This window comes from Sipha flava, unplaced genomic scaffold (genome assembly GCF_003268045.1).
Source record: "Sipha flava isolate LNK unplaced genomic scaffold, YSA_version1 279_pilon_pilon, whole genome shotgun sequence".
In the NCBI taxonomy this organism is placed as follows: domain Eukaryota; kingdom Metazoa; phylum Arthropoda; class Insecta; order Hemiptera; family Aphididae; genus Sipha; species Sipha flava.
Genome location: NW_020272945.1, coordinates 229,126 through 253,677, shown reverse-complemented (window position 1 = coordinate 253,677; position 24,552 = coordinate 229,126). Strand labels below are relative to the sequence as shown.

At 32.8% G+C, this 24,552-nt stretch overlaps 1 protein-coding gene across 1 annotated transcript; it reads left to right on the top strand.

The window, feature by feature from the left end:
* The first annotated feature begins 20,270 nt into the window (after positions 1 to 20,270).
* Positions 20,271 to 20,786, top strand: LOC112685492. The gene has a single exon (XM_025557410.1). The coding sequence runs from the start codon at positions 20,271 to 20,273 to the stop codon at positions 20,784 to 20,786; it is 516 nt and encodes a 171-aa protein (XP_025413195.1).
* Positions 20,787 to 24,552: the final 3,766 nt, after the last annotated feature.

The following is a 24,552-nucleotide window of genomic DNA, read 5'->3' as shown; positions in this document are numbered from 1 at the left end:
AATCCCCCAAGTGTATTCGAACGCGGACCCGTCCGTCAACGGTTCATCGTAGTGGCCGATTTCGCGCGCGCGGTCGTATAACTACGCGGTGGTAATAATAGCGGAATCGTTCTACGCAGTTCTCGGCGGTTCGACGCGCACGGCTGCGACGGATCTCGACTATATCGTTCGACTACCGCGGGAACCTTCGACCGTTATCCAAACGTAACCGTGAGTTCGCTCGCCGATCTGCAGCGTTGATGATCGCGTTCGATCGTTCGAACGCGTAACGAAAAAAAAAAAAAAAAAGAGAAAAAGAGAACAAAAGGCCGTTCGGATGAACGCGGTGCGCGACGGACGGAGACGGGCGAAACAGTGCGAACGGTGCCGTTGCACCCTAGCGAGGACCATCGGTCAGGATCGCCGTGGACTATAAATAACGCCGATGACGTGTACCGACGCGGACGGGCTGTCCCACGGCCACGACCCCCGAGGTCCTGCGAACAATTATTGTAAACGACGGCGGCGGCGGGGGGGGGGGGGTAGTCGATCGGGGGTGGTGTGAACGAACAGCGCGCGCGATTTTCCACGTGCGATACGCTGTACGCGCGTATACGTGCACCGCCGCTCCGCGTACGTTTTTTACTTTTCAAGGTTTTCCGCGAGCGCGCCTGCGTCCGCCGGCTTCAACAGTCGCGACGCCGCCGCGCGTGATATTGTTACGTGCGCCCGGCGCGCGGTAACCTATGGCAACGCGGTCGCCAAAGCGCGGTAACGCTACCCGCGCGCCTTTCTCGACGACCCGTCTCACACGTGCGAGCCGAACTCAACGCGACCGGTTCGGTGTCACGTACGTCGACGTGCCACGTACAACGCTTGCGATCCGCTCGCGAACCAATACCGACAACGAACCGACTACTGTTGTACTGGGTTCGCGAAAGGTTCGTAAGAAAAACCGACACTCGACGGATCGGCGCGAACGGTTCGCGGTAGGTTCGGCTCGCACACGTGCACGCGGGCTTGACGCTACGACCCGCGTCCACGGCTGATCCGCTCTGATTCGACGACGAAGCCGACGTACGTTTTCGATTCGAGTTTTCCCGGCAGGAACCTTTTCGGTTCGCGCGAACGATGTGACACCGTGTAACCGTCACGCGCGGTTTTTAAAGGCCGTGCGCGGAAAAAAACGAAAAAAAAAAAAAAAAAAAACACGTTATTTAACCGAAAACGTATTTGCATATAATATTTGTTTCGCCTGGGGAGCACTTTTTCGCGGACGACGCGTGCACTCGCTTTCACCGACCGCGAGTGCAATAACCCCATGTCACAGTTACGGTCGGTGGGTAGTGGTAGGGGTAAAACTACCCTCAGCGACGTGCTTACCGCGCAGGACTGCTATACTCACGGTCCCTCCGAAGGGGTTAGTTAAACTGGTACGCGTCGCGAACACCGAGTTTTTGGAAAACCCAAATAGTGGTATTACTTTCATCTCCACGATAGTGTCTCGTTTCGAATGTCCTACATGATTTATCAACTTTTGTTAACGATTTGCCGAACGAACTTTTGTCGTTACTAAAATCTTACGACCGTGAACCCCGACGTGCCCTGATCGTTAATGGTCTTACCTTTTACCGTCTGTGCGATTTTGAACACTACGACACAATTATATTATATCCTCGATGAAATCTTAATGCACGATAAGCACCTTTTATCGTGTGCATAATTCGAAGATTTTTTTTTTCGCAATCCACCTTTTTTACTTAGATTTTATCACTAAGTATAATAAAAATACTAAAAACAAAATAATACAGTTTTAAAAATCGTCGAAACTATATTCAGAACCATTTAAAATCCATATTACTCAATGCTTAAGTCATTTGACTTCATTCACTCGCAACTGATTTTATTCAGACTATTATACGATAGAGTACACGTCATGGGATAGAAATGAAAATTTATACTAGAACAATATTTGGTAATGTATTCAAAAGTTTTCAAGAAAATTTAATGTTATATTTGTCTTTTCCCAAACTGCCAGAATACCATGTATAATGTCTATTATTATCAAGTGCATATGCTTTGGTTATGCATGACTATACTATATATTTAGTTGTTTAATATTTACAATGACAACTCATATTTTTTTTTAAATAAAAACGTTTATGTGGTGTCATAGATTTTACATGTGGTTTTTATGTGTTCTAGAACATATTTTTGTACTCTTAAAAATATATCGATATATGTGAACAGATCAATTATTGACATAATAGCCGAAAATATAAACGGAATAACTCACAATCTATTATTAAATATTCTGTGTATTTTCCTTGAAAATAACTACTCTTAATTTATGGAAGTTTGTGTTAAAAGTTCTGTGAATATTGTTGAAGTGGAATAATAATAAGTATCACATTTTTAAAACAAAATAATATTTAAAGTTTAAGCGCAATAAAATTATACCCTTAACCACTTGACGTACAATTATACTTATTAACGATTTTTTTTTTTTTTGTGATATACCGAATGAAACTGAAATTTTATTAAATTATATACGTATTACAGTGGTTTAGCGTTTTATAATACTACCCAAGACAGGATGTATATAGAACAATTGCATGTTTGTTCTACCGTTTCTTCCTACTCAAGAGGTACGCATAAAATCGATAGATCACCAGTTTTGAATTATATAAACTTTATATTACAAATTGTACAAAAATGTAATATTCTCGATAAGGAGTTCAGATTCTTTAATGGCTCCTATTAGCAATCATATAACAACACAGGATATTTGTTTAGAACATTTCGAAAAGTTTTTTTTACAAACACAATTATATGTAATTTCCATTCTTGTTTGAGCAGAATCTAAAGTTTGTTTTATAAATTAAACATTATAATACGTCATGTATTTAATAGTACCTGATGGGATGTATTATTATACATAATTATTTAGTGCTCGTAAAGGAATCGGATTTCGTATAAAAATCATTGTATCAAAACGTTTAATCACAATTGTGGGTTAAATCGTTAACTAAAAAGTTTTACATTAACATTCGTCTTAAAACACAACTGTTCAAACACCACAACGGTTTGAACTTTCCGCGCCTAAGCGTGTCGTACACCGTGACACGAACGCGTCGAACTTTCGATAGTTTTCACGACACTCCCCCCCCCCCCCCCCCCCATAATCTCGGGGCAGTCGCGATGACCGGTCTGCGACTCGACCTTTGCGGTTCTGTTTATGTCTTTCACGTGCGCCCGCGCGATACACTGCGCTTCCGCGTAATATTTTCCGCATTGGTCGCCAAGCGGATTTGCACGGGGCGAAATCGTTCGTCCGCGACGCACGTCTGCTGCGTTCGAATCACCGACAAAATATCGCCACTAAAACATCGCGAAACCATTATATCGCATGGAATAAATATCGCCAGTATACATGTCGTCAGCACGAAGTATAGCCAGTAATATAATTTAAAATAAATAATATATTTTAAGCGTATATTATTGTTGTATAATAGAAAGTATAAAAAAAAAAAAAAATTAATATATTACACAATATATTCGTCGGAATACCTCGAAGATAATATTCAAACACTCGATAAAAAAGTGAAAGGTGAATAACAATTAGACGAGATAAAGTTAAACGCGATATGCATACGCGATAGTATTGTACGGCGGGTATCATTTCTTTACGACGCATTTGGTTTCGCGATATTTTAGTTGCCATGTTTTGGTCACGCGATATCTTACCGACGGTATTTTTTCGGGGTACCGGTGCGTTCGTGGTGCGTAACGCAACGGTCTTGGTTGCTGTTGTTCGCGTACGGCCGTTATTTTCGCCACAGGGTTCGGTGCGCGAGTGATTTCGTCCATGCGCATACGTCGCGGTGGAACGGACAACACGCGTGTTCGTCGCGGTAACGTTTTGCGGACGTGTAAACGCGTTCTCCGTTGCGTCGCGTCCTTCGGCGGCACGCCAGTTGGTCCGGCGCTGGCCCGACGGTTTTCGGGGCCCGGTGCAGGATTGTGCGGGGGCCCCATACATTAATCGTTTATAGAAATCTATGTTTTTTCCATATTATTATACAACTAAATATATACCGCAACTGTATTCCGAACCGTCGTCGGCGATAAACGATTTCGCACGCCACGCGTGATTGGTATATCATCTTAGTTTTCGTCGACAACAACCCGTTTACCGAGAAGACCACACGAATACGCGGGTTACGATTTGCGTACCGGGACCGTATTATTCTTGTTTACAAATAAAGTAATAATCGTAATACATAATTTGCGGAGCCCTAGAGGCGTATTTAGATATATTTTTATTTTATTTTTTTTTGGGGGGGGGGAGGCTGTGGTATTTTCTCCGACTGAAATTCCCCGATTCGGCACATTAAAAACAATAGTTGGAATATTATTGTACAACGTTCACCTGTAATAGCGAAAACAAGTCACAACTATATACGACGTAAACCAATCACCGTGTTAGTGGTATCGGTCGTCGCTGTCACTACACTGTAAAAGAAATCGAAATTACGATAATGCAGCAGTACCGTAGGCCAAAATTAAACACAATGTACCGAACTCAATGGTATAATCGTTACGATCAAAATAGTCAGACCCTTTACATGAATAACTTGTTCGTTGTTACTAACAATTATTTATAAAATTATATTGAACTTTTACGATTTACATATGATAAGACATAATAAGCAGACTTGATAAACAATTCCTGGATTTCGGGAAGAGGGCTGAAGCCCCCTCAGCCCCCCATAAATATACCCATGTGGGGCCCCATACAAGCGCAGAGTGCGGTGCGGTCACACCGGTCGCCCCCCACCCCCCTGGGATCGGCACTGAGTTGGTCGCTGATTGCCGTGGCGTACAGTGGTCCGAAATGCAATTTTATGCGGACAATATTATTTTATTTACATAATGTTTTCCTGATTGTTGTTCGGTTAATATTAGTATAATTAGGTTAACTATGTATTAGAATTGAAGAAATCACATTTATTTATAACAATTAAATTATTATTTTATAATTATTTATTCTGAATACTTATAATCATGGGCGGATTTTTTTTTATGGTGGGTAATATGACATTGAATTTAATTACTAATACATTATTTTTGGAGTTGGAATAATATTTTTAAATGCAATATTGCAGACGATTAATATTATTTAATTACAAATGCGATTATAAAAATTAAATAAAATAGTAATATTTAACAAAATAATCTTATCCGGAGTCTGAACTACTCGTACTACAATTACTATCGGATTTAACATTAATGAATAATTTTTTTGACGGCTTCATCAAATTCAACAATTTTTTTGGTTGGAATTGATCGTAAGCTTGAAGTATGATGAAATCAGTTACATATGAATCAAGTCTTCATTTTGACATGTTCTTGATATTTTTCTAGTTTTCTAAGTTTCTAGTATTATGCTCTCTAATTATTTTAAAATCTTTATTCCTAGACTCTTAGGCCTCTTCTGATAATAATTGACTTGTAAAAAATAAATTAGAATTCAATACATACATAATTTAATATCCATGGTTAGTGATTACCTATAGGTACCAGTGAATTGCTTATCACATCAGCTCCATAAATCAAGATTTTATGCACGCTTTCTGGCATGTAGTACCATGGATATAACGAAATGAACAGTTCTGTAGTTTTAAAAGCATACATTTCGAATTTAATCCACATTAATTTTGTATCCACTTGCAAGTGCTCTCAATATAACATCAAATCGTTAAAAAATGTATCAATCGTTTTAAGTCTAATCCTGTTATATCAGCTGATTTTTTTGCATTTTTAAAAAATTGGCGTGCAGTGTTTCCGTCATTCGTAGTTCCACTACCTATTTTTTATAAATATAAAACTGTATTGAAGATGTATTTAAAAAAATTATGCTGGTATCAATTTGTATTATATTTTAATATTTTATATTTTTATGTTTATAAATATTGAGTGTAAAATACTATAATGTATAAATTATAAATATAAATACATAAAATATAATTTACTAAAATAATTTCGATTTTTGACCACATACCCTGTAGAAAAACATCAACCAGTAATCCGGTTTCTATTCGAAAACGATCTTGAATATCTTTTTTTCGTTTGGAAAAACTTAATTTTTGTTCAGGTGTTCTAACCTAAAAAATAAAACACATATTAATTATTATAGGTATTAAAACTAAAAGAAAAACTGTTCACACTCTTACATATCTGCCATTGTTTAAAGTCTAATTGATAGGCAATGTGTAATAAACATTCAAAAAATCGGATCCAGACATGATGTGTTGAAAGTCCAAAATTATAAAAAGTGTCTTGTGCATTCTCTTTTTTCTACATTTTTTTACGTTATTCATGCCTTAAGAACTGCATTTGCATATATAGCAAACCTGACTAAATGTAGGTATTTGACATATAATTATAAACCTATAAAATATAAAATACTTAAAATTTTTATTTAAATGATTATTTAATAACATAAATTATATAAAACTATGCATGTTTTTTATACTTTGCCATCAATCATCGAAAAAATAAGTGTGTGTCGAACTTCTATTTCCAAATCAATATATTTCAACTTAATAGGGACGATAATATCTATTTCATTATTTACTTCCTCATCTTCTTGAACTGTAGACTGCGCGGTTTCTTTTTCATTCTCATACTTTAATGGTCAACAGTCTTGTAGATCAAGTCTATATATCTTGTAGAACAAGTTCAAGGATGAAAAACTGAAATTACATAACTCGCACTTACCCGTGGGGGGACTACGTCATACTCCCTCCCCCCAGGTACCTTAACTCAATTTAATCATTAAATGTATCATAACAACACACATAAAAAATATTATACAATATACAACGTATAATATTTATACTGGTATTATCTTGCAATGAGTAGAGGAATATTTTTCAAGTAATTCTGACGATGTAATTAACTAATAGTCATGAACAGTTCATCTTTTTGATAAAAGCATCAAATAAAAATAACTATATGAAATAAGAAAAACACAATTTTTCAACTATTAATTTTTTAACTGAGGGTGCTAAATTAGAGCCTGGGGACGCTATAGCACCTCCAAGCACCCCTATAGTGGCGCCTATGCGGCTGTATTTTGCATGTCTTGTGTGTCGCGATTACTGCCAGAGCCCGGGCATAATGCGCCCCATTATCTGTGCTCGTGTGTAATCGTCACACGTCGCCGTCGTTCGAGGATTTTCACCGGTTGTCGGCCATATTTCTTTTGTTATCTTCATCGTGGTATAGACAGAGTGTTACCGTCATCCGTGGATGTCAAGTGGGCCATTCGGTGTCTAGTGATATCCGTTCATTTTTATATTATTTCTTATCCTTGTGTATATTATTATTATTATAATTATGTATAATGTTTTAAGTGCTTGATTGTTTATTATATTATTGTTGCACGCCTTGAACTTGGGCGCCTTATCGTTTATCTGTTTTTTATTTACTTTTTTTATATTATTTATATAATTCGACCTGTGATACTGATTACCTGGTCTTTTACTATGGAAGTCAGAGCCGCCGATCACCATAATCGTAGGAGCGGTTCTGGCGCAAACAACAACTGTATTACATTTTTTGCGCATGTGTTTTTTGACATGAAAATTATACTCATAATTTATATTTTACATCAAATGTGCATCTATACGTAAGTAATCGTCAAATAATTATATATGATTATTAAAATATGTTCAGTTTAATTAAACATAATAATTAAATACACCATAATAAACCATTTTTGTATAAAAGACGAGTAGGTTTTTTTTTTATTTGATCAGCAGGATTTGTTAGACGAATCATTTTTGTATGAAAATGGGAATTCAATATTTTTGAATAATAACTCGTGGTTCACTGAAATTGAAATTGGTAACAGTTGTTCACAATATTATGGTTAAAGAAATTAGTCCTAGTCATTAGCTTACTTGTTTACAAGAAAATGCTATTCAATTATTTTATTCCATATCAAATGAAATATTTATTCAATTATGATGACGTGATATTATAAATCAGATTTGTAAGTCTAAATGGTCGATCATTAAATTTGTTTATATTTAATTTTAATTTATATAAAAATAAATTCTTCATACCAAAAGTACTTATGATAAAAAAACAAATAGAATAAAGTTTAACGGTTTAAACTATTTTAGACCTTGGATATTATAAACTATCATTGCATAAAAAAAAGAGATATAAGTCACACAACAGTATTTATTTTAAAGTTTGTATACAAATTTAGAGATTGTAGGACTAAATGAATCAAAATAATAGAATCTCGAAAAAACAATTAAAATATATGACTTACTATGAGTTACTTATGAGTTACTTTCAAACATTATACAATTCATTCGACGACTTTAAGATCAGACAATAGTGATAAAAGTTGTCTTTAAAATATTTAAAATATTCTTTTATTATTTTCATGACGTATTTATACATATTTAACTAGCTTCTTAAAATAACTATGCAAACGAAACTCTGGATTATGTACATTTTTATTATATTTAAGATTATCCTTGAGGTAAAAGAAACTTTTTTATCGATCTAAAATATTTTTATCCACACACCAAAAGTAATCTATATAAAGTTGAAATAAGAAGTATTTAGAAGAAAATTTTTTTTTTTGCTTTACACGCCTTGAAGGCGTTTCGCAAATTCCACTGAGACGACTTTCCAACGTTTCTTGTTTTCGGCATCCTCTATTACTACTGTTTAATCAGTTATTTTTAGATCATTCTTTATACGTTCAATCCATTCATCATCTTTTTTTAGAAGAAAATGCTAGGTTAAAATGTTTATCGGTGGAAATAAAATAAAATAAAGATTATATTGACCTAAAATTATAATGTGTTTATATTTTTATAATAATTATGTTGACTAATAATAAAACAGTGTAAATTCGATAGTGAATGGTGATTTTAATATAATCTCAAAGATTAAAAATGTCTGTATGTATTTTATTAAACATAATCATTTCAGTTTCAATAAATATTTGAATAGTGTTTTAAATTATGTTTTTTTAGAAATAGTTTTGGTCCTTAATCATAGGCATAGAATTTTACGATTTGTATTAGGAGTTATGTTTAGTGTATGTTGGGATTCGAGTATTAAGGACATTTAATGCCAAATATTGAAGGCATCAATAGTTACTGTCAATATTTTATTAATAAATTATTTAATGAAAAACTTATATTAAATTCCTTACCAACGTTCATTGTATTAAAATACATACAAGTACTCAATAAAATATGTACACCACATTAAAAAAAGACATGAAATAATGAATTTAAAATGCATGATGTGCGCGTATTACGTACGAATAATTTTTTTAAGTCCATGTACCTCAATTATTGCATTATGATAAATAATAATTTTTAAGTTATCCATCATCCATACTAATTAGGTTTATGTTTAACGAATAAGAAAAATTTATAATTTTACGATAGGTTTACACATGGGTAAAATAAAAAAAAAAAAAAAATTAATTAATGAAAAAAAAAAAATTGTAATAATATAATATATTATGTTATGTAACGCTTTATTGTAAAGGATACGGAGTGTGTTTTACTACCAAAACTGAGTATAACTGAAAGGCTTCAGTTGATAACTATCCATACTCATCAAACGGGTATTAATATGTATCCATCGAGCGTTCGTGATGTATAGAGGCCAATATAACCGTATCGTGTTGTACGATTTTCAAGCGTAACCGAATGTTGGAAATTCTTAAGTGGATACATCGCCGTAAACGGTTCGTTGTAAAATGTATGTAAAAAAAACAAAAATAACAATAATAAATAAAATAATTATTGACATTAAAACGATGATTTGTGTGTGGTCGTAATAATAGGCACAACGAACGATTAATAATTATACGGACAAATAGTTTTACTGCGGTGGGCATAAAATACAAACACGACATTGCGAGCAATATAAATAACAATACTACGTGTTTTGTAAAATCTCGACGTGTAGCATCGTAAAGTTAAGCGCTGCAGGCGTACGGAATGTACAGGCCTACATCGTTCACGGGTTCGACGGATGATGCGAACAAAAATAATAAGAATAAATACACCCGCGCGAGCGATTCGAAAATGGTAGTGATATCTTCTTTTATGAGCTCCTATCCGTTCCGGATGTTGGATATCATATTGGCCATGCTATTCCTGTCAAGTGATGCCCGAAATAAATCAGGTTATGTTGTATTGTACCAGTCACGGAGATTCTTCACCCAAGGTATACGTCTCCTTCCGACACTTTCTTTTTCCTTCTATCTTTCCTTGTAATATAAGCTGTAATATATTGTATCGTTGATTATTTCTTATGTGTCCGATGTATTCCAGCTTCCGGGCTTTTATTATAGTTAACAGTTCCTTCTGTTTACCCATCCTTTCCAGTACCATTTGGTTAGTAATTCGATCTGTCCATGAAATTTTTAGCATTCGCCTATTCAACCACATTTCAAAGGCTTCATTTCTTTTGCATGTTAACTCTGTTAATGTCCAGGTTTCGACTCCATATAACAATCCAAAGAATACACAACACCTTAGCAGTCTGATTTTTGTAACAAAAGACAGATCATGACACTTGAATACTTTCGACATTATTCGAAATGCTTCCCTAGCTCTTTCAATTCTACATTTTATTTCTAATGAATGATCGCAATCTTCATTTATTGTTGTTCCGAGGTACTTAAATCGTTGTACCTGTTCTACACGTTTATTTTTAATTATCAAATGTTCTCCTAAGTTATGATTTTTCGATATTATCATAAACTTTATTTCCTTGGTATTTAGAATCAAGCCATATCTTTCGCTGACTTCTACTACTCTGTCCATTAAGTATTGTAACCCCATAATGTCATTTGTAAAAATGTAGTGATAGGTAGTGATATACATATGGCCAATGTGTAAAGAGCGAAACCTACCGATGACGCGAACCGTATGGAAACCGGGATCGGACGGAAATAATTGTAGCGTATTAAATTATTGGTCACGTCACGATTAATCTTGTCGGAGACGAACGCAGGAAAAAAACGTAAAATATCGATAAATATCATGTTTTATTGTTCATTATATAATATATATTGATGTATTTCATTTTCAAGTATCATGGGAAACTTTGAAATTAAATTCGTAGATCAGGTATTGTCTTTTATAAAATAAAACCGACTCTCGTTGCACAACCTGTGCGCAACGGAAATTATCTCCGATTCTAAGGCGTTTTACATTGAAAGTTTTCCATTTTTCGTGCTGCACATCATACATTTACGACAAAATATTAATCGTGTTAATAATGTCATTAGTCGTTTTTGCGATCCCGATGAAAATTGCATTTTGTACGACGTGCACATCGTTTCTTTCTTATTTTTTTTTTTAATCATTTCGGATTTTCGATTTATTCACTAAAAATGTAAAATCAATATTAAACGAATTAATGTATCAACGAACGCAGAAACATAAAACTTCACTTTCCGTCCCGCACAGAATATAGTGCACCGCGGTACTTACACACGGTTTTGGACATCGCGACGAGCGTGAATGTTCCGAGGAGTCTGTCAAAGGTCGAGGCTAACGAGCTGTGCGTGTGTAATATAAATACACAAAAAAAAATGTACGACAACAAACCGAACGTGAAAAGTCCGTCTAGCCACACGGCGCGAGACAGCAGACATTATTGATCAGACTCGGTGCACGTATAATACATAATGATAATAATAATACTGTACGCTGTACAGCGTGATTCCAGTGAAATCGCCAACGTCGATATCGTGCGTGCACATGACATGATGTTCGAGTTATTATTATTATTATTATTATTATTAATCATTATCAACGGCGGTAAGGGTGGTAATGTGTCTGGTTGGGGTCTACAGTGTTCGGTACCTACACAACCCTCAACCATCCGTTTTCCAGTGCATCCCCGCTACACGGACGTAATTTTCAATTATTTACATTTTCATTTTTTTTTTTTTTACTATATTCACAATGTGCGTTTTCAAAGCATAAGTATAAATCATTATAAAAAAATCGGAAGATCGCGAGAAATCGACGAAATAATTTGTTAAAATCGCTACAAACTATGTTTAGTGATCGGATGTGTTTCGTAATCATTGTTATTATTACAATGATTATCATAATATTATTAAAACATTCGTTTTTTCATGTTTACATGGCTCGAAATCTTAATTATGAAATATTTTAAGATTTAACGCGTTGCTCATACCACACCTCAACCAAACAAATATTATTACATTTATTTATGGAGTTTTCGCGTATACTATTGCCATGGTATTTATTTAAAAACTTATAAACATTTTCATTCGAGACTATTTAATCAGCTATAATGGTGTATTTCCGATGGTGGGAGTGGACTTACGGATCACTGGACCCAACCCAAAGACTAAAATATACAATTCTACACTGCATGTAGGCACTAAAAATAATTCCAATAAAATGTTTTGATACCATGAAATTGTATTATGGTTATTGCATATCTATGCGTATTTAATATTCAAGAAAATAATTCGATTATAAATAGCTTTTTATTAGATTTTATGTTATAATATTTCTTTCCGTGGCAATTCTATTTTTTATGGAAATAAAATTTCATTAATAAAGTTGTTTTACTAAAAAAAAATTCAGTTTTACCGACCGTTATTCATCAGATCCCACGTGAAAGAACTTTGAAATTATGATAATTTAATTTTTATAGTTGACTTACGACATTCAGGAGCAAAAAATTAGGTGCAGAAACTAATGGTTGTACGACTTATAGAAACATATTACAATTTTTGTATTTATTTAAAGTTATGAAAAATAAATTATTTTTACATTTAGATATATAATTATTTATATCAAAGGTATTAAATCTATTTCCATAATTTTGTTTTTTGTTTTTATTTTTTAATTATATTTTACGTATTAAGAAAATAATTATTTAATACAAATCGAAATATTTTCTATACTATTAATTTTGTTACTGTGCCAAATAATATATAATGTTGTCTAAAACATTTTTATCATTAAAATCATTCAAATATCTTTTATTGCTGCAACCATATCCTTACTTTTCTGAATTTATTTAATTAATTAATATATATATATATATATATATATATTAATTAATTATAAGTTTCTGTGTCGAGAAACATAGTGCAACATTAAATATTGGATGTACACTATCTTTTTATATAAAATACTTATTTTTTTTGATTACATCAAATGACTCATGAACTCCATGACAACTCCATAGTTGCCGAGGAAATTGTTTGGATTTCGGTGTTTATTGTTGTGGCCTAAATTACCTATCCGTGTACTTAATACATCAATTAAAAATTGATAAAAAGTTTTATTTTATAAAAATTTCGAGTTAGAAAATAATTCCGCATGAATAAACTGCAAAACACAGAGGGGGAAATGGTATTACATGAAACTTCGATCGTGAAGACTGCATTTAACTAAAATAAGCAAATAAATATAAGTTAAATAACTACAGTAAAATATTTTGTAAATGTTCACGATATATCGGTATAAAGAAAGTTATTTGTGGTATGACTTGTTTTAGTTATAAAGTTGAAACGTATAAACATAAATATAACTATTATACATATTTATACATATTTTTCCGTATATGAGTTTAATAGAAATTGAAATTATAAAACGACGTCAAAACCAAATGTGATGTAACGTTTAATTCAGGTTCATTACGGGTTCTGTAGTAAAATTAACCATATGTAGATATTTGTATTATGTATATTATAAAACAGTGTTCTGTAACTATTGTTTAACGGCAATTGTGCGAGTGACAGTTGTACACACATTGTATAGTGTTTATCTTTGGCTTCTAATCAAACTCAACCCGTGTTTTTTTTTTTCAACAGTTATATTAAAACGTTTTAAGGTATTTACATGAAATTATATTTTACTACCGAAATTTTTATTACTGAAAAGAGTACGTATAATTATTAGAGTTTACTACTTGTGATAGCTTTGAAATTAGATTACTGTTATAAATCTGTTCCTGGTAATAAAATAAATGTACTGTTAAAAATAATATGCTACGGTATATCTATTTAATAAGCATGCAACGAAAACGCATTTATAAGTTCAGCTGTTAAATGTGAAAATCAACGATGATGTTGATAATATTTCAAGTTTGAAATACTTTCTTTCGTTGTTAGCGTAGAAATATTGAGAGTTTGGTGTGAGTACATCTTATTACTCAACGGTTACCTTTTCATTAAATATCATTTTTCATGACTATTTTAGTTTATAATTATTAACAGAATATTAAAAAAGCAACAAAACTTTCTTGTATTTAGAAACTTTTTGATTTTGATGAACATACCAAATTTAATTTAATTTTTGTTACAATTTATAAAACAAAAAAACTCAAGAAATTTGCATAAATATTTATTTGTAGAATTCTATGAATTGTGAAAATCAATCTGGATATCCAATATTAATATGTATGCTTTTTGAATCAAACTTCCATTATTTTATACACAATTGAGTTTGTAGAAAATGCCAGTTTCATAGTTTAAACATAAATATTATGGTTTTACACTTATGTTTTTATTTTCATTTATTTTTATCTCCTTAGTAGTGATTTAGTTGTATTCATTTCTGGAATTGAAAAATGTATACAAAAGAACAGACATATTTTTATGTATGTTATATATTAAGGAAATACTCGCAAAAACTATCATTTCTATTATTTTGTTTATTATTCATTTTGAATGAATAAGTAATTTGGTGTTTTAAGAGAGAAAATTAAAATTAAATCATAAATTTCGATTTTGTAATTAACAAAAACAAAGTTCATCATTAAATCACAAAAATACAAAAATCTTTATAAGCTTCAAAAATTGAAATGTTGAATTCAGTTGTACGGAATATTATACTGTTCTTATTCAATTAACCAAGTCCAAAGTTCATACTTATAATTAATTTTTTTTTCAAATTATGTGTAAGTTGATAGCAAAATTATTTGGTACTCATACTAATACACGAGTATTTTTGTCGTTGAGGATGATTTTCCTTCACTTAGAATTTCAATTTTCAAAACCACTGGTGTATTGATTACAAATATATAAGAACAATTCGCCTCTATATCACTACCCGACCCGTATATCGGTCGCTTCCTAGTATTAACCCGTTTGAACCGATAGGTATATAGTGAGGGTAATAAACATAATCAGGGTAGTGCTGGGTGTGCCGGGCTCCCCCTTAATTTTTTATCTAGCCCAGGATCGGTTCTTTCAAATTCACATACAAATTTTTTTTTACTAAGTATCGAAAACATACAATGATTATAGCTTATGCATATTAAATAAATCTATTGTGATAGCTACGATTTATTATGATTTTAATTATTATAATATAACTTGTACATAGGTTTAGAATTTTTACTATATTAAATGGTTTACTCACGGAAATCGTTACCTTAAATTAAAATGTAATTTTGTTGTAAACATAGTGTTACATGGTGAACAGTGTCAAATAGATGCCTTTTACGGACTCTTACGAATTTCTCGTAGGAAAACGATACAAGGGCCCAAAATGGTTGCCTCCTCCCCACCCCCAAATATAAATTTTCCGGCTACGTGTCTGGTGAGGGTTACGCTGCATAATTCTTATTCCTAGCACATTATATCGTATTATTAGTGTACTGCATGCACTACACCGTACATATTATTCTATGTAAGTAATGCTTGACGCACGAGATCGATTCCGAGTGTTGTAAGAATCTCCGAGCGAATAACTTGCACTCGACGTGTAAGCGTTTGCGCGAGAGATTATTTCCGGTGCACTACCGTCGCGTTGTACTTTCGGCCGTCTATTATCATTATTATCTACTTTTCGTTCGAGAGTTATTGTTTGTACACCGCGCGAAATATATACGTACGTCGTACGTATATACGTGTCGCCGTCGTCAAGAGGACACGTACCGGTGGACGCGAAGTGATAATGATGGGGAAAAAAAATAATAATAATAAATCTCCGTTGCGCGTACACGCGTACCGTGCGGGTTACGGACATTGTAACACGTTGAACCGTTCATATGTGTACATTAATTCTGACCGTGGTCGTGTCAATTCCGGCGCACAGTTCTATTTCATTGTTGTTGCGCGTGAAAACGTCGAACCAGAAATCGGACGTGATCAAAGGGAAAAAATAGCCTTACGACGCACAAGGTGTTTGCGGAAGACCAGTACGAACAACAGAACACAATAACAACGGTAATGATATGTACAACGAATAAAAAGTGCCGTCGAAAAACGTACGCGTTTCAATCGAGATATCAAAACAGCTGCTACCGGTTGGCTGGTAACCCGGACGCATCGCATTTGAATATACGCAATAACGCGGTGCACGTCGGTCCGCACAACCGTTTCGCGGTGCCTGCAGTCAGTGGCGTGCGCAGGGAGAGGGATGATGGGGGATATATCCCACCCAGGGTTTTTTTTTTAGTCTTAAACGTTTAAAAACGTATTTAAGAAATACAACGGGGCAGTCATGGTCAAATGGATTGGCGTTAATGAACATGCATTGAGACATTCCATTATCTTCAGAGCAAATAATTGATAAATTTAGTGTAAAAACCAGAAAGATGAATTTCCGCCTCGATCGCATTTTTTTTTTTTTTTTTGTTTAATAATAAAGGATAAAGATTGAAAATAATACATTTTTATTTATGAAATCTCCTCCCATACCGAATTCCTGCGCACGCCACTGCCTGCAGTCGTTGCCGCATTATGCTCTATAGCCACCCCGAGGCAAATCAAAATATGCCGCCCTTAAGAAAGTTACAATTCAAATAAAAAATAATTCATGCAATAGAAATAATATGCATTAAAGTTATACAGTCGTACAAGAAAAATTATAATTATATATTTTTTATTTTATGTTGATCCTCAAAAATTTACCACCCCATCAAACATCATGCAATTTTCTGTCCTGGGACAATTTCCCCCTCCCTTGCCACATTTCAAATGCTCAGTAGAAAATTATACTTTTGTGAGGTGCCCATACTCATAAAGTCAATTGTCCTTTTGATTTTTCCTACTACCCAATTAGTGTCGTACTGCCCGTTAGAACAAGACCTGGGCCTACGCAAGAATCGAAATTCGAAACTTTAAACGCTAAAGCGGAATAAAATAGGTCGAGCAAAGTGACACGTGTGCTGCAGCGTGACGCGCGAACCGTATTATAATATCGATAGCGTGGACCGCGGAGTTGTGCAGGAGTATACCTAGCAATGATGTTTATGATCGGGGCTGATCTAGGTATGTGTAAAATTCTTTGAACATCGATATTTGATGTATCAATACTTCGATTTTTAAAATATCGATGTGTTCGATGTATTGATGAAAAGCTATCGATGTTTAAGAACATCGAAGTTTAAAAACATTGAACATTTTTTTTCCCTTTAAAATTGCCATCTGTTGCACACCTTATTATCTGTACAGTATACTATTTTATTGATTAAACAATAAATTCAAGAGTTAAAATACTATTGTTTAACTTATATTTCTTATATTCATATTAAATACTTATAATCAGAGCTTGTAAGTTCATACATTTGCATGTTTTATTTGCTACATTAGAAAATATGTTAATTGAGATAAAAATCCATCATTTGTTTCATAAAAATGGTAATAAAAATCTAATGTTTAATAGAGCATGTTTGTGTGTATTGGCATATTTGGCATATAGTAGATTTTTTTTTTGAGCTATTAGCGCATATCATTTTTTGTAAATTCAGCGAAATCGTTTTTTTGTGGAAGTCAAAAAAAAAATTAGATCAATAAATGTTTGAATTAATTCTTATTTACTTTTCCGAACTTGTTTATAAAATCTTAATATTTTATCAATATTTTTATTTTTTAATGACATTAAATTTTATTAGTTAAAAGCAGTACCACGAAAACAATGTTATTGCGCACCATTACCACTCTCCTCCTATTGACGTGTCCTTTATAATCTATCTATTTTCGTCGAAACGTGTGTCCATTAATTATAATTTTAAATACCATATAACCGATTATTGCATGCTTATTTATGCTTTTTTTAGGGCATGAACTTATGAGCCCTGATTATAACTGTACAGTTTATACTGGGTCTGATATGTTTACCCGACACTCAAATGCCCGGCACTTCAATTGCCCGACTCCATTTGCCCGACACTTCATTTTCCCGATACTACATTTGCCTGCGACCCGACAATATATTTTACATATTTTTACTGTACGTAATACTGATGTACAATATTTTATTATTATTTATTAATATACAATATGAATAAACAATAATTAAAAAAAAAACTAAATCAGACGAATATTTTATCTAACTTTTCAACAATGTCTGATAGTTGCTGTTATTATCATTTCGAAAAAATTATCTACGAAAAACTTCATTTTCTAGGAAACTGATTCATTCAAATTTTTCTTCGTTGGTGCAGTTTTTTTACTAGGACATCAGTGATCCTGATCATTGGTGGACTTAGGGGGGTGATAGGAAGCTGAAGCAACCACTGTTCCGTTTATTGAACTTTTTTTGTAGTGTTGTAAATTACTTAGAAATCAAATATCGCTATGTTTACTGTACAGTACATGGTGTAATGATGAATTAGATATAAAATAAAAAATTTTTCCTAAACGTAAAAATTCTCTTACAAACATATGCTATGCTTCCAGTTTCTACTGAAACCATAGAAAGGTCATTTTCGATCTTAATAACGTTAAAAAATGATATGCGCTCTACAATGACTGAGTCTAGACTAAACGGTTTTACATTATTAAATGTTCAGAAAAATTTATTTGTAGATATTGATGTTGTCTCATCAAAAACAAAGAAGAATAGAAATTTTTAAATTTTATAAAAAATGAATGTGTTGAAAAAGTAGCATTTATTTTTTGCTAAATATCATCATGGATATTTATGAAGAGGGAACCAGGGGTTAAGGGAGCTCATATATTTCTAAAGAGTAAACAAAATACTTGCATATAACATAACTTATTTTCGTGAACATTCAAACACCAAACTATTAATTTGTATTTGTCCCGAAATTATACATTAAGGTTCATTATAAGGAAAATAGCACCCACCATGAAAAAATACAAGATCCGCCACTGATCCTAATGTACATATTTATATTTATTTTATTATATTTATTTTGTATTAAATCAGTTGTTTGATACATATGTTAATACTTGGGTTAGTAAGAGAGCACTTTAAAAATAACATACATGATTACCTAACTTTTAAATAATAATTATTCCAATAAATCTTGCGGCTTAGGTGTTCAATATAAACAAGTCATAATATCATATCGTACATTTTTTTTCGTAATTGGTATTTAATAATTATTTGTTGTGTTCGTATAATTTACAACAGCAAATTTCTATAGTAATAATAGTATTCCCTTGGTCACGCCATCACGCGTGAACGGCTAAGCTAATTTCGTTAATTCTTTTTTTTGTTGTGTTTATTATTGTCAGAAGAAGGTTAATTTGAAAGAAAAAAATTAAGAAAATTGAGCAGAAAATTAGAAAATTAAAGAATACTTATCGTACTACTTATCGCTCAATGCACGACGCATTTAATCAAGAGTTGTCTTTAAGTAATTAAACCAAATATGATTCCGAGGAATTAAAAGAAACTGTTCTAAGGAACGTTTCCCTTTTAAATAAGCAATAAAAATATGCTTACGATACGCTAATGAAGGTAGTGAACGATGGAACTGGCGGATTTTTTTTTCTTATATGCTCCCGGTGGGAATGGGAAAACTTTTATAATATCATTGATTTTTGGCAACAATTCGATCGCAAAATGGTATCGCACTTTCACTTGCTTCGTCAGGTATTGCAGCTACCTACGTTGTTGGAAGGCGGTCGTACAGCTCATTCTGCACTCATGGTGCCGTTGAACTCGAAAATAAATGAAACACCAACTTGCATGCTTTCGAGAAATTCTGCGATGGCTAAAGTGTTGCAGCAGAGCAAATTAATAGTTTGGGATGAGTGTACGATGGCACACAAAAAATCTTTGGAAGCATTAGACCGCACGCTGCAAGACTTACGAAAGAACAAAAACCGGTTTGGTGGTGCAATGATTTTATTGGCAGATGATTTTGGCCACGAACACTACCAGCAATATCACTATCAACGCCAGCCGACAAACTTAACGCATGTTTAAAGTCATTTCATTTTATGGGAAGACGTTCAAACGCTCAAATTAAATATGAACATACGAGTCGAATTGCAGAACGACCAATCCGGAGAAGTTTTTTCTAAAAAATTGCTCAATATCGGTAATGGCAAAATACCTGTTGACTCATCGTCTAGATACATCATATTTCCTACCAATTTTTATCGCTTTACTGAAACCAAGACCAAACTCACTGTGAAGGTTTTCCCAAATATAACTCAAAATTACAAAGATCATGTATGGTTGAGTGAAAGAGTTGTATTGGTTGTAAAAAAAAATGTTGATGTCAATGAAATGAATTTTCAGATTCAGAATAAGATAGTAGGCGAATTAATGACATACATATCGATTGATTCTGTTCCTAACCAAGATGATGTTGACAACTATCCAACGGAGTTTTTAAATTGGCTGGGATTGCATGGATTACCACCTCATAACACGCAATTAAAAATCGCATCGGTAATCATTATGTTGCGGAATATAAACCAGCCACGTTTTTGTAACGGCACCCGATTTGCGGTGAGGAAATCAATGAACTACGTCATCTAAGTCACAATTTTGAAAGGGAAGTACAAAGTCGAAGACTTTTTGATTCTACGGATTCCTTTGATTCCGAACGCTATGCCATTCGACTTAAAACGGTTATAATTTCCAGTGCGGCTAGTACTTGCAATGTCGATAAATAAATATAAACTTCAAGGGCAGTCGCAAAGTGTTTGTGGCATCAATCTTGAAAATCAATGTTTTTCACATGGCCAGTTATATGTCGCCTGTTCCCGTGTCGGAATACCAATAAAACTATTTATATACGCGCAAGAAAAAAAAACTAAGAATGTTGTATATCATAAAGCATTAGAATAGTAAACACTTTTTTTTTAAATTATTCCGATTCGAATTCATTATTCATAATTAAGACAAGAAAACGTCTATCGGGTCAGCTAGATATATATATATATATATATATATATATATATAAATCGATTTTTATTACTATATCATTACATACAAATTTTACTTAAAACCGGTTTTTTATGATTATTAGACTATAGATTATTATAAATCTTCAAAATATGTTTAGTAACCAATATAAATCGCCAATAGTCTTTAATTTCAACTCTAGAAAATGTAATATAATATTTTTTAATATTATATTATACGAATTTTTCCTGCAGTTAATGAACATGATTTTATTTGATAATACACAGATATTTTACCAAAAATATGTGCATGTATATCAACTTAACAAGTAAAATATTCCAAAATTTAATTTATTGAAATTTTACTCCAAATCACCATTAACGTCCTTGGAATGAGGTTATATGAAATATAGCACAATGGTGTAACAAGAAAACAACGGCAGATGAAAAACGGTAACGTTATGCCGCAGGGCTTATTTATGAATATATGGTTTTATAATCGCGTGTGACAAAAACAAAATAATGATAAATAAAAACTATATGGAATCATGTATTCTCGTGTTCAAGGTGTGTTTTAATATTACATTATCTTACTATCCGTAAAATTATCCCTTAACGATGTCTGTATAGATAATATGTATAATCAGTACTCCAAATGAGCTCATTCAACTCATACAAGAATTGGTATCAAAAAATAATAATATTAACCTATATTATTCAATGGATTTCCTCTTAAGTCGAAATACCTGGGAACAAAAAATTAAACTAAAAATCCAAAGAACCTTAACTACATCACTGTCTTCAACAAAAAGGTATTTCTTAACATATTACAAGTCGCTATATACTAAACAATGTGGTGGAAGGACGGCTGAAATATAGGCTTAGTTTATTTCTTTCGAACAAACTGAGAAACGTGTAGCTAAAATTAAAATGTTTTCAATACATCCCTGACATTAAAAGAAGAGAGGAAGTTATTATTATAAATATAGTAACAATTGATCACACCCACCTATGGTAACACACGATTACCTTGTTAGTAAACAACCAGCACCAGAATGTGATTTATCGACTTATGCAACGTAAAAACAGAAATAGAAAATAATGATAGTGATAAACTGTCCGAAATACATTGAAGTCCGTGAAATCCTTAACAACTGACCTTCATGTCACCAAGCCCTAAATTAAGAGAATATAGCTAGTAAATATTATATTTTTTTATGAGATAAATTTAATCTAAAAAAAATAAACAGTTATTATTATACTTAAATTTGAAATGATGTTCTTTTTATATTTTAGTCACTAAGTGAAAGATAGTCCGAACCTTTACTGTTGGAGCCATGTCTAGTAATTAAATAAAAAATAGAAATAATAATAATGATAGTATGCCCTTTTGTTTGTCTCTCCCAAATAGTTCTACGGTAAGCAGCCGCCGCCTCTGTCAAACCAATTTATGATTGTTATACAAGTACGTTGAGTCTATTAAAACCCCATCAATTTTGGTAAAACAAAAAATCGCTGTTACGAACTAGCTGCAGCCCACATGGCCACTTTTACATTGTTATTGTTAAATTATCGTATACAGGATAAAATTACGAACACGATTTTATAGTATAACCATTTTCAGTATATATTTATAAGATATTTTAAAGTATTTTTATGGTGTTTTGGATGTATTCAAAAAAATTGATAATATGGTTATTGAACACTTTTCACCAGCATTTCTACAATATTTAAATATTTGTATTCGAAAATATTCCGATTTTAATAATCGTCGGATCAACTTGGATATTATACTTTATATATATATACTTGAAGTACACTTGAATACTAAAAAAAATAAATAATAATATTAGAGAATGTCGTAGGTACCCATATTATCACGCGTTATATATTAATTTCTGACTAAAATTTAACGGACAAACGTATTTCGAAAAATTATCAGCGCGAAAACATAGGCTATTGCTGGTAAACAATAAAAAATTGTATGTATACAATATACATAGTATCCAGTACACACGTACGCACACGCACACACACTCACACTTATTATCTTTCTTTGATTCGAATATGCTGCACAGTATTATGTAACAACAAATTATTCGATATAACGGCCGTCGCCACACATTGTTTTCGATCTCTGGCACGTTCAACTATACTGCATAACATTATTTTATTCGACGGTTCTGTATGATATGTATTTAGGGTAAACCCGAACAGCCTGTCAAATCGCACCGGTTTAAAACCAAACAATAAAGGTTCGATGTATTATAACACTCACGGATCTTTATTTCATAAATGGCATGCGTTGAAGTGTTAAATATGCGCACATTGAGGTATGTAAGTATTACATACGTTTCTGTGCACGGAAAATACATAAAAACTATTCTAAAATATACACTGGAATACCTAATGGCTTTAAATTACAATAAATTAATGCCTAATAATAAAATGTTACAAAATACAACAATTTTGACTGGATACTGACATTTAACAATTACACCAAAGAAATGTTATTTATAAACCAAGTATAGTTAGGTTTTCGATTAACACTTCAATACATAGCCATAGCCACAGAGCATAGCATAGTATATAGAGTATAATAACATGATTTGAACTGTTTTCTATATGGTTTCTATTGATCTCGAAACGTTTTTTATTTTATTTTTTATTCAAAATTTTGTTTCCGATATCCCAGAAACACACCCAAACATGGTTTGGTTACCAGTGTTCTCGTTTATAAATAATTTTATAAATATATATAATAAATCATTCAGTTATATATATTTATGTGTTGAATGTTATTATATACCACATCATGTTGTCGGATCAGTTGGACGATGGTTGTGAGAATGCGATTGAAAAATAAAAGTAAATAAGAAAAAAAAACATTTGATTGCTATGAGAGAATAATTTTCATGCAATACGTTTTATACGTGGAAACTCTTACTTCAGTCGTGTCAGAACGTAATAGTTTTAAAAAAAAAAAAAAAAAAAAAAGTAAAAATAAAACGTACATTTTATTCGGGTGTAGTTTTCTATTTAGCGGTTGACTTCTTGCCAAATCACGGTGCGTGCGCGTAACCGGATGTGTATAGTAGACACATAATGTAATACTTTATGAGCATATGTATGTGTTATTAAAAACGTACGAAATGTCGAAAAGAGGTTATCACAAATGAATCGCGAATCGAAGAAACGCCAGGTGCATTTATCAGTATATACTGTTTATCGAATAAGAAACTTTCCGATCACACCGTCGAATGGTTCACGATGGAGTCGACCACACCGCAAGTGCATACCATGCAGCTGTATCTGCGATTAATTTGTACGCAATGTCTTACGACACAATAAAGTATTAGAAACGGTGGTGTTCGGTACGTACTATTTTTAAATACAAA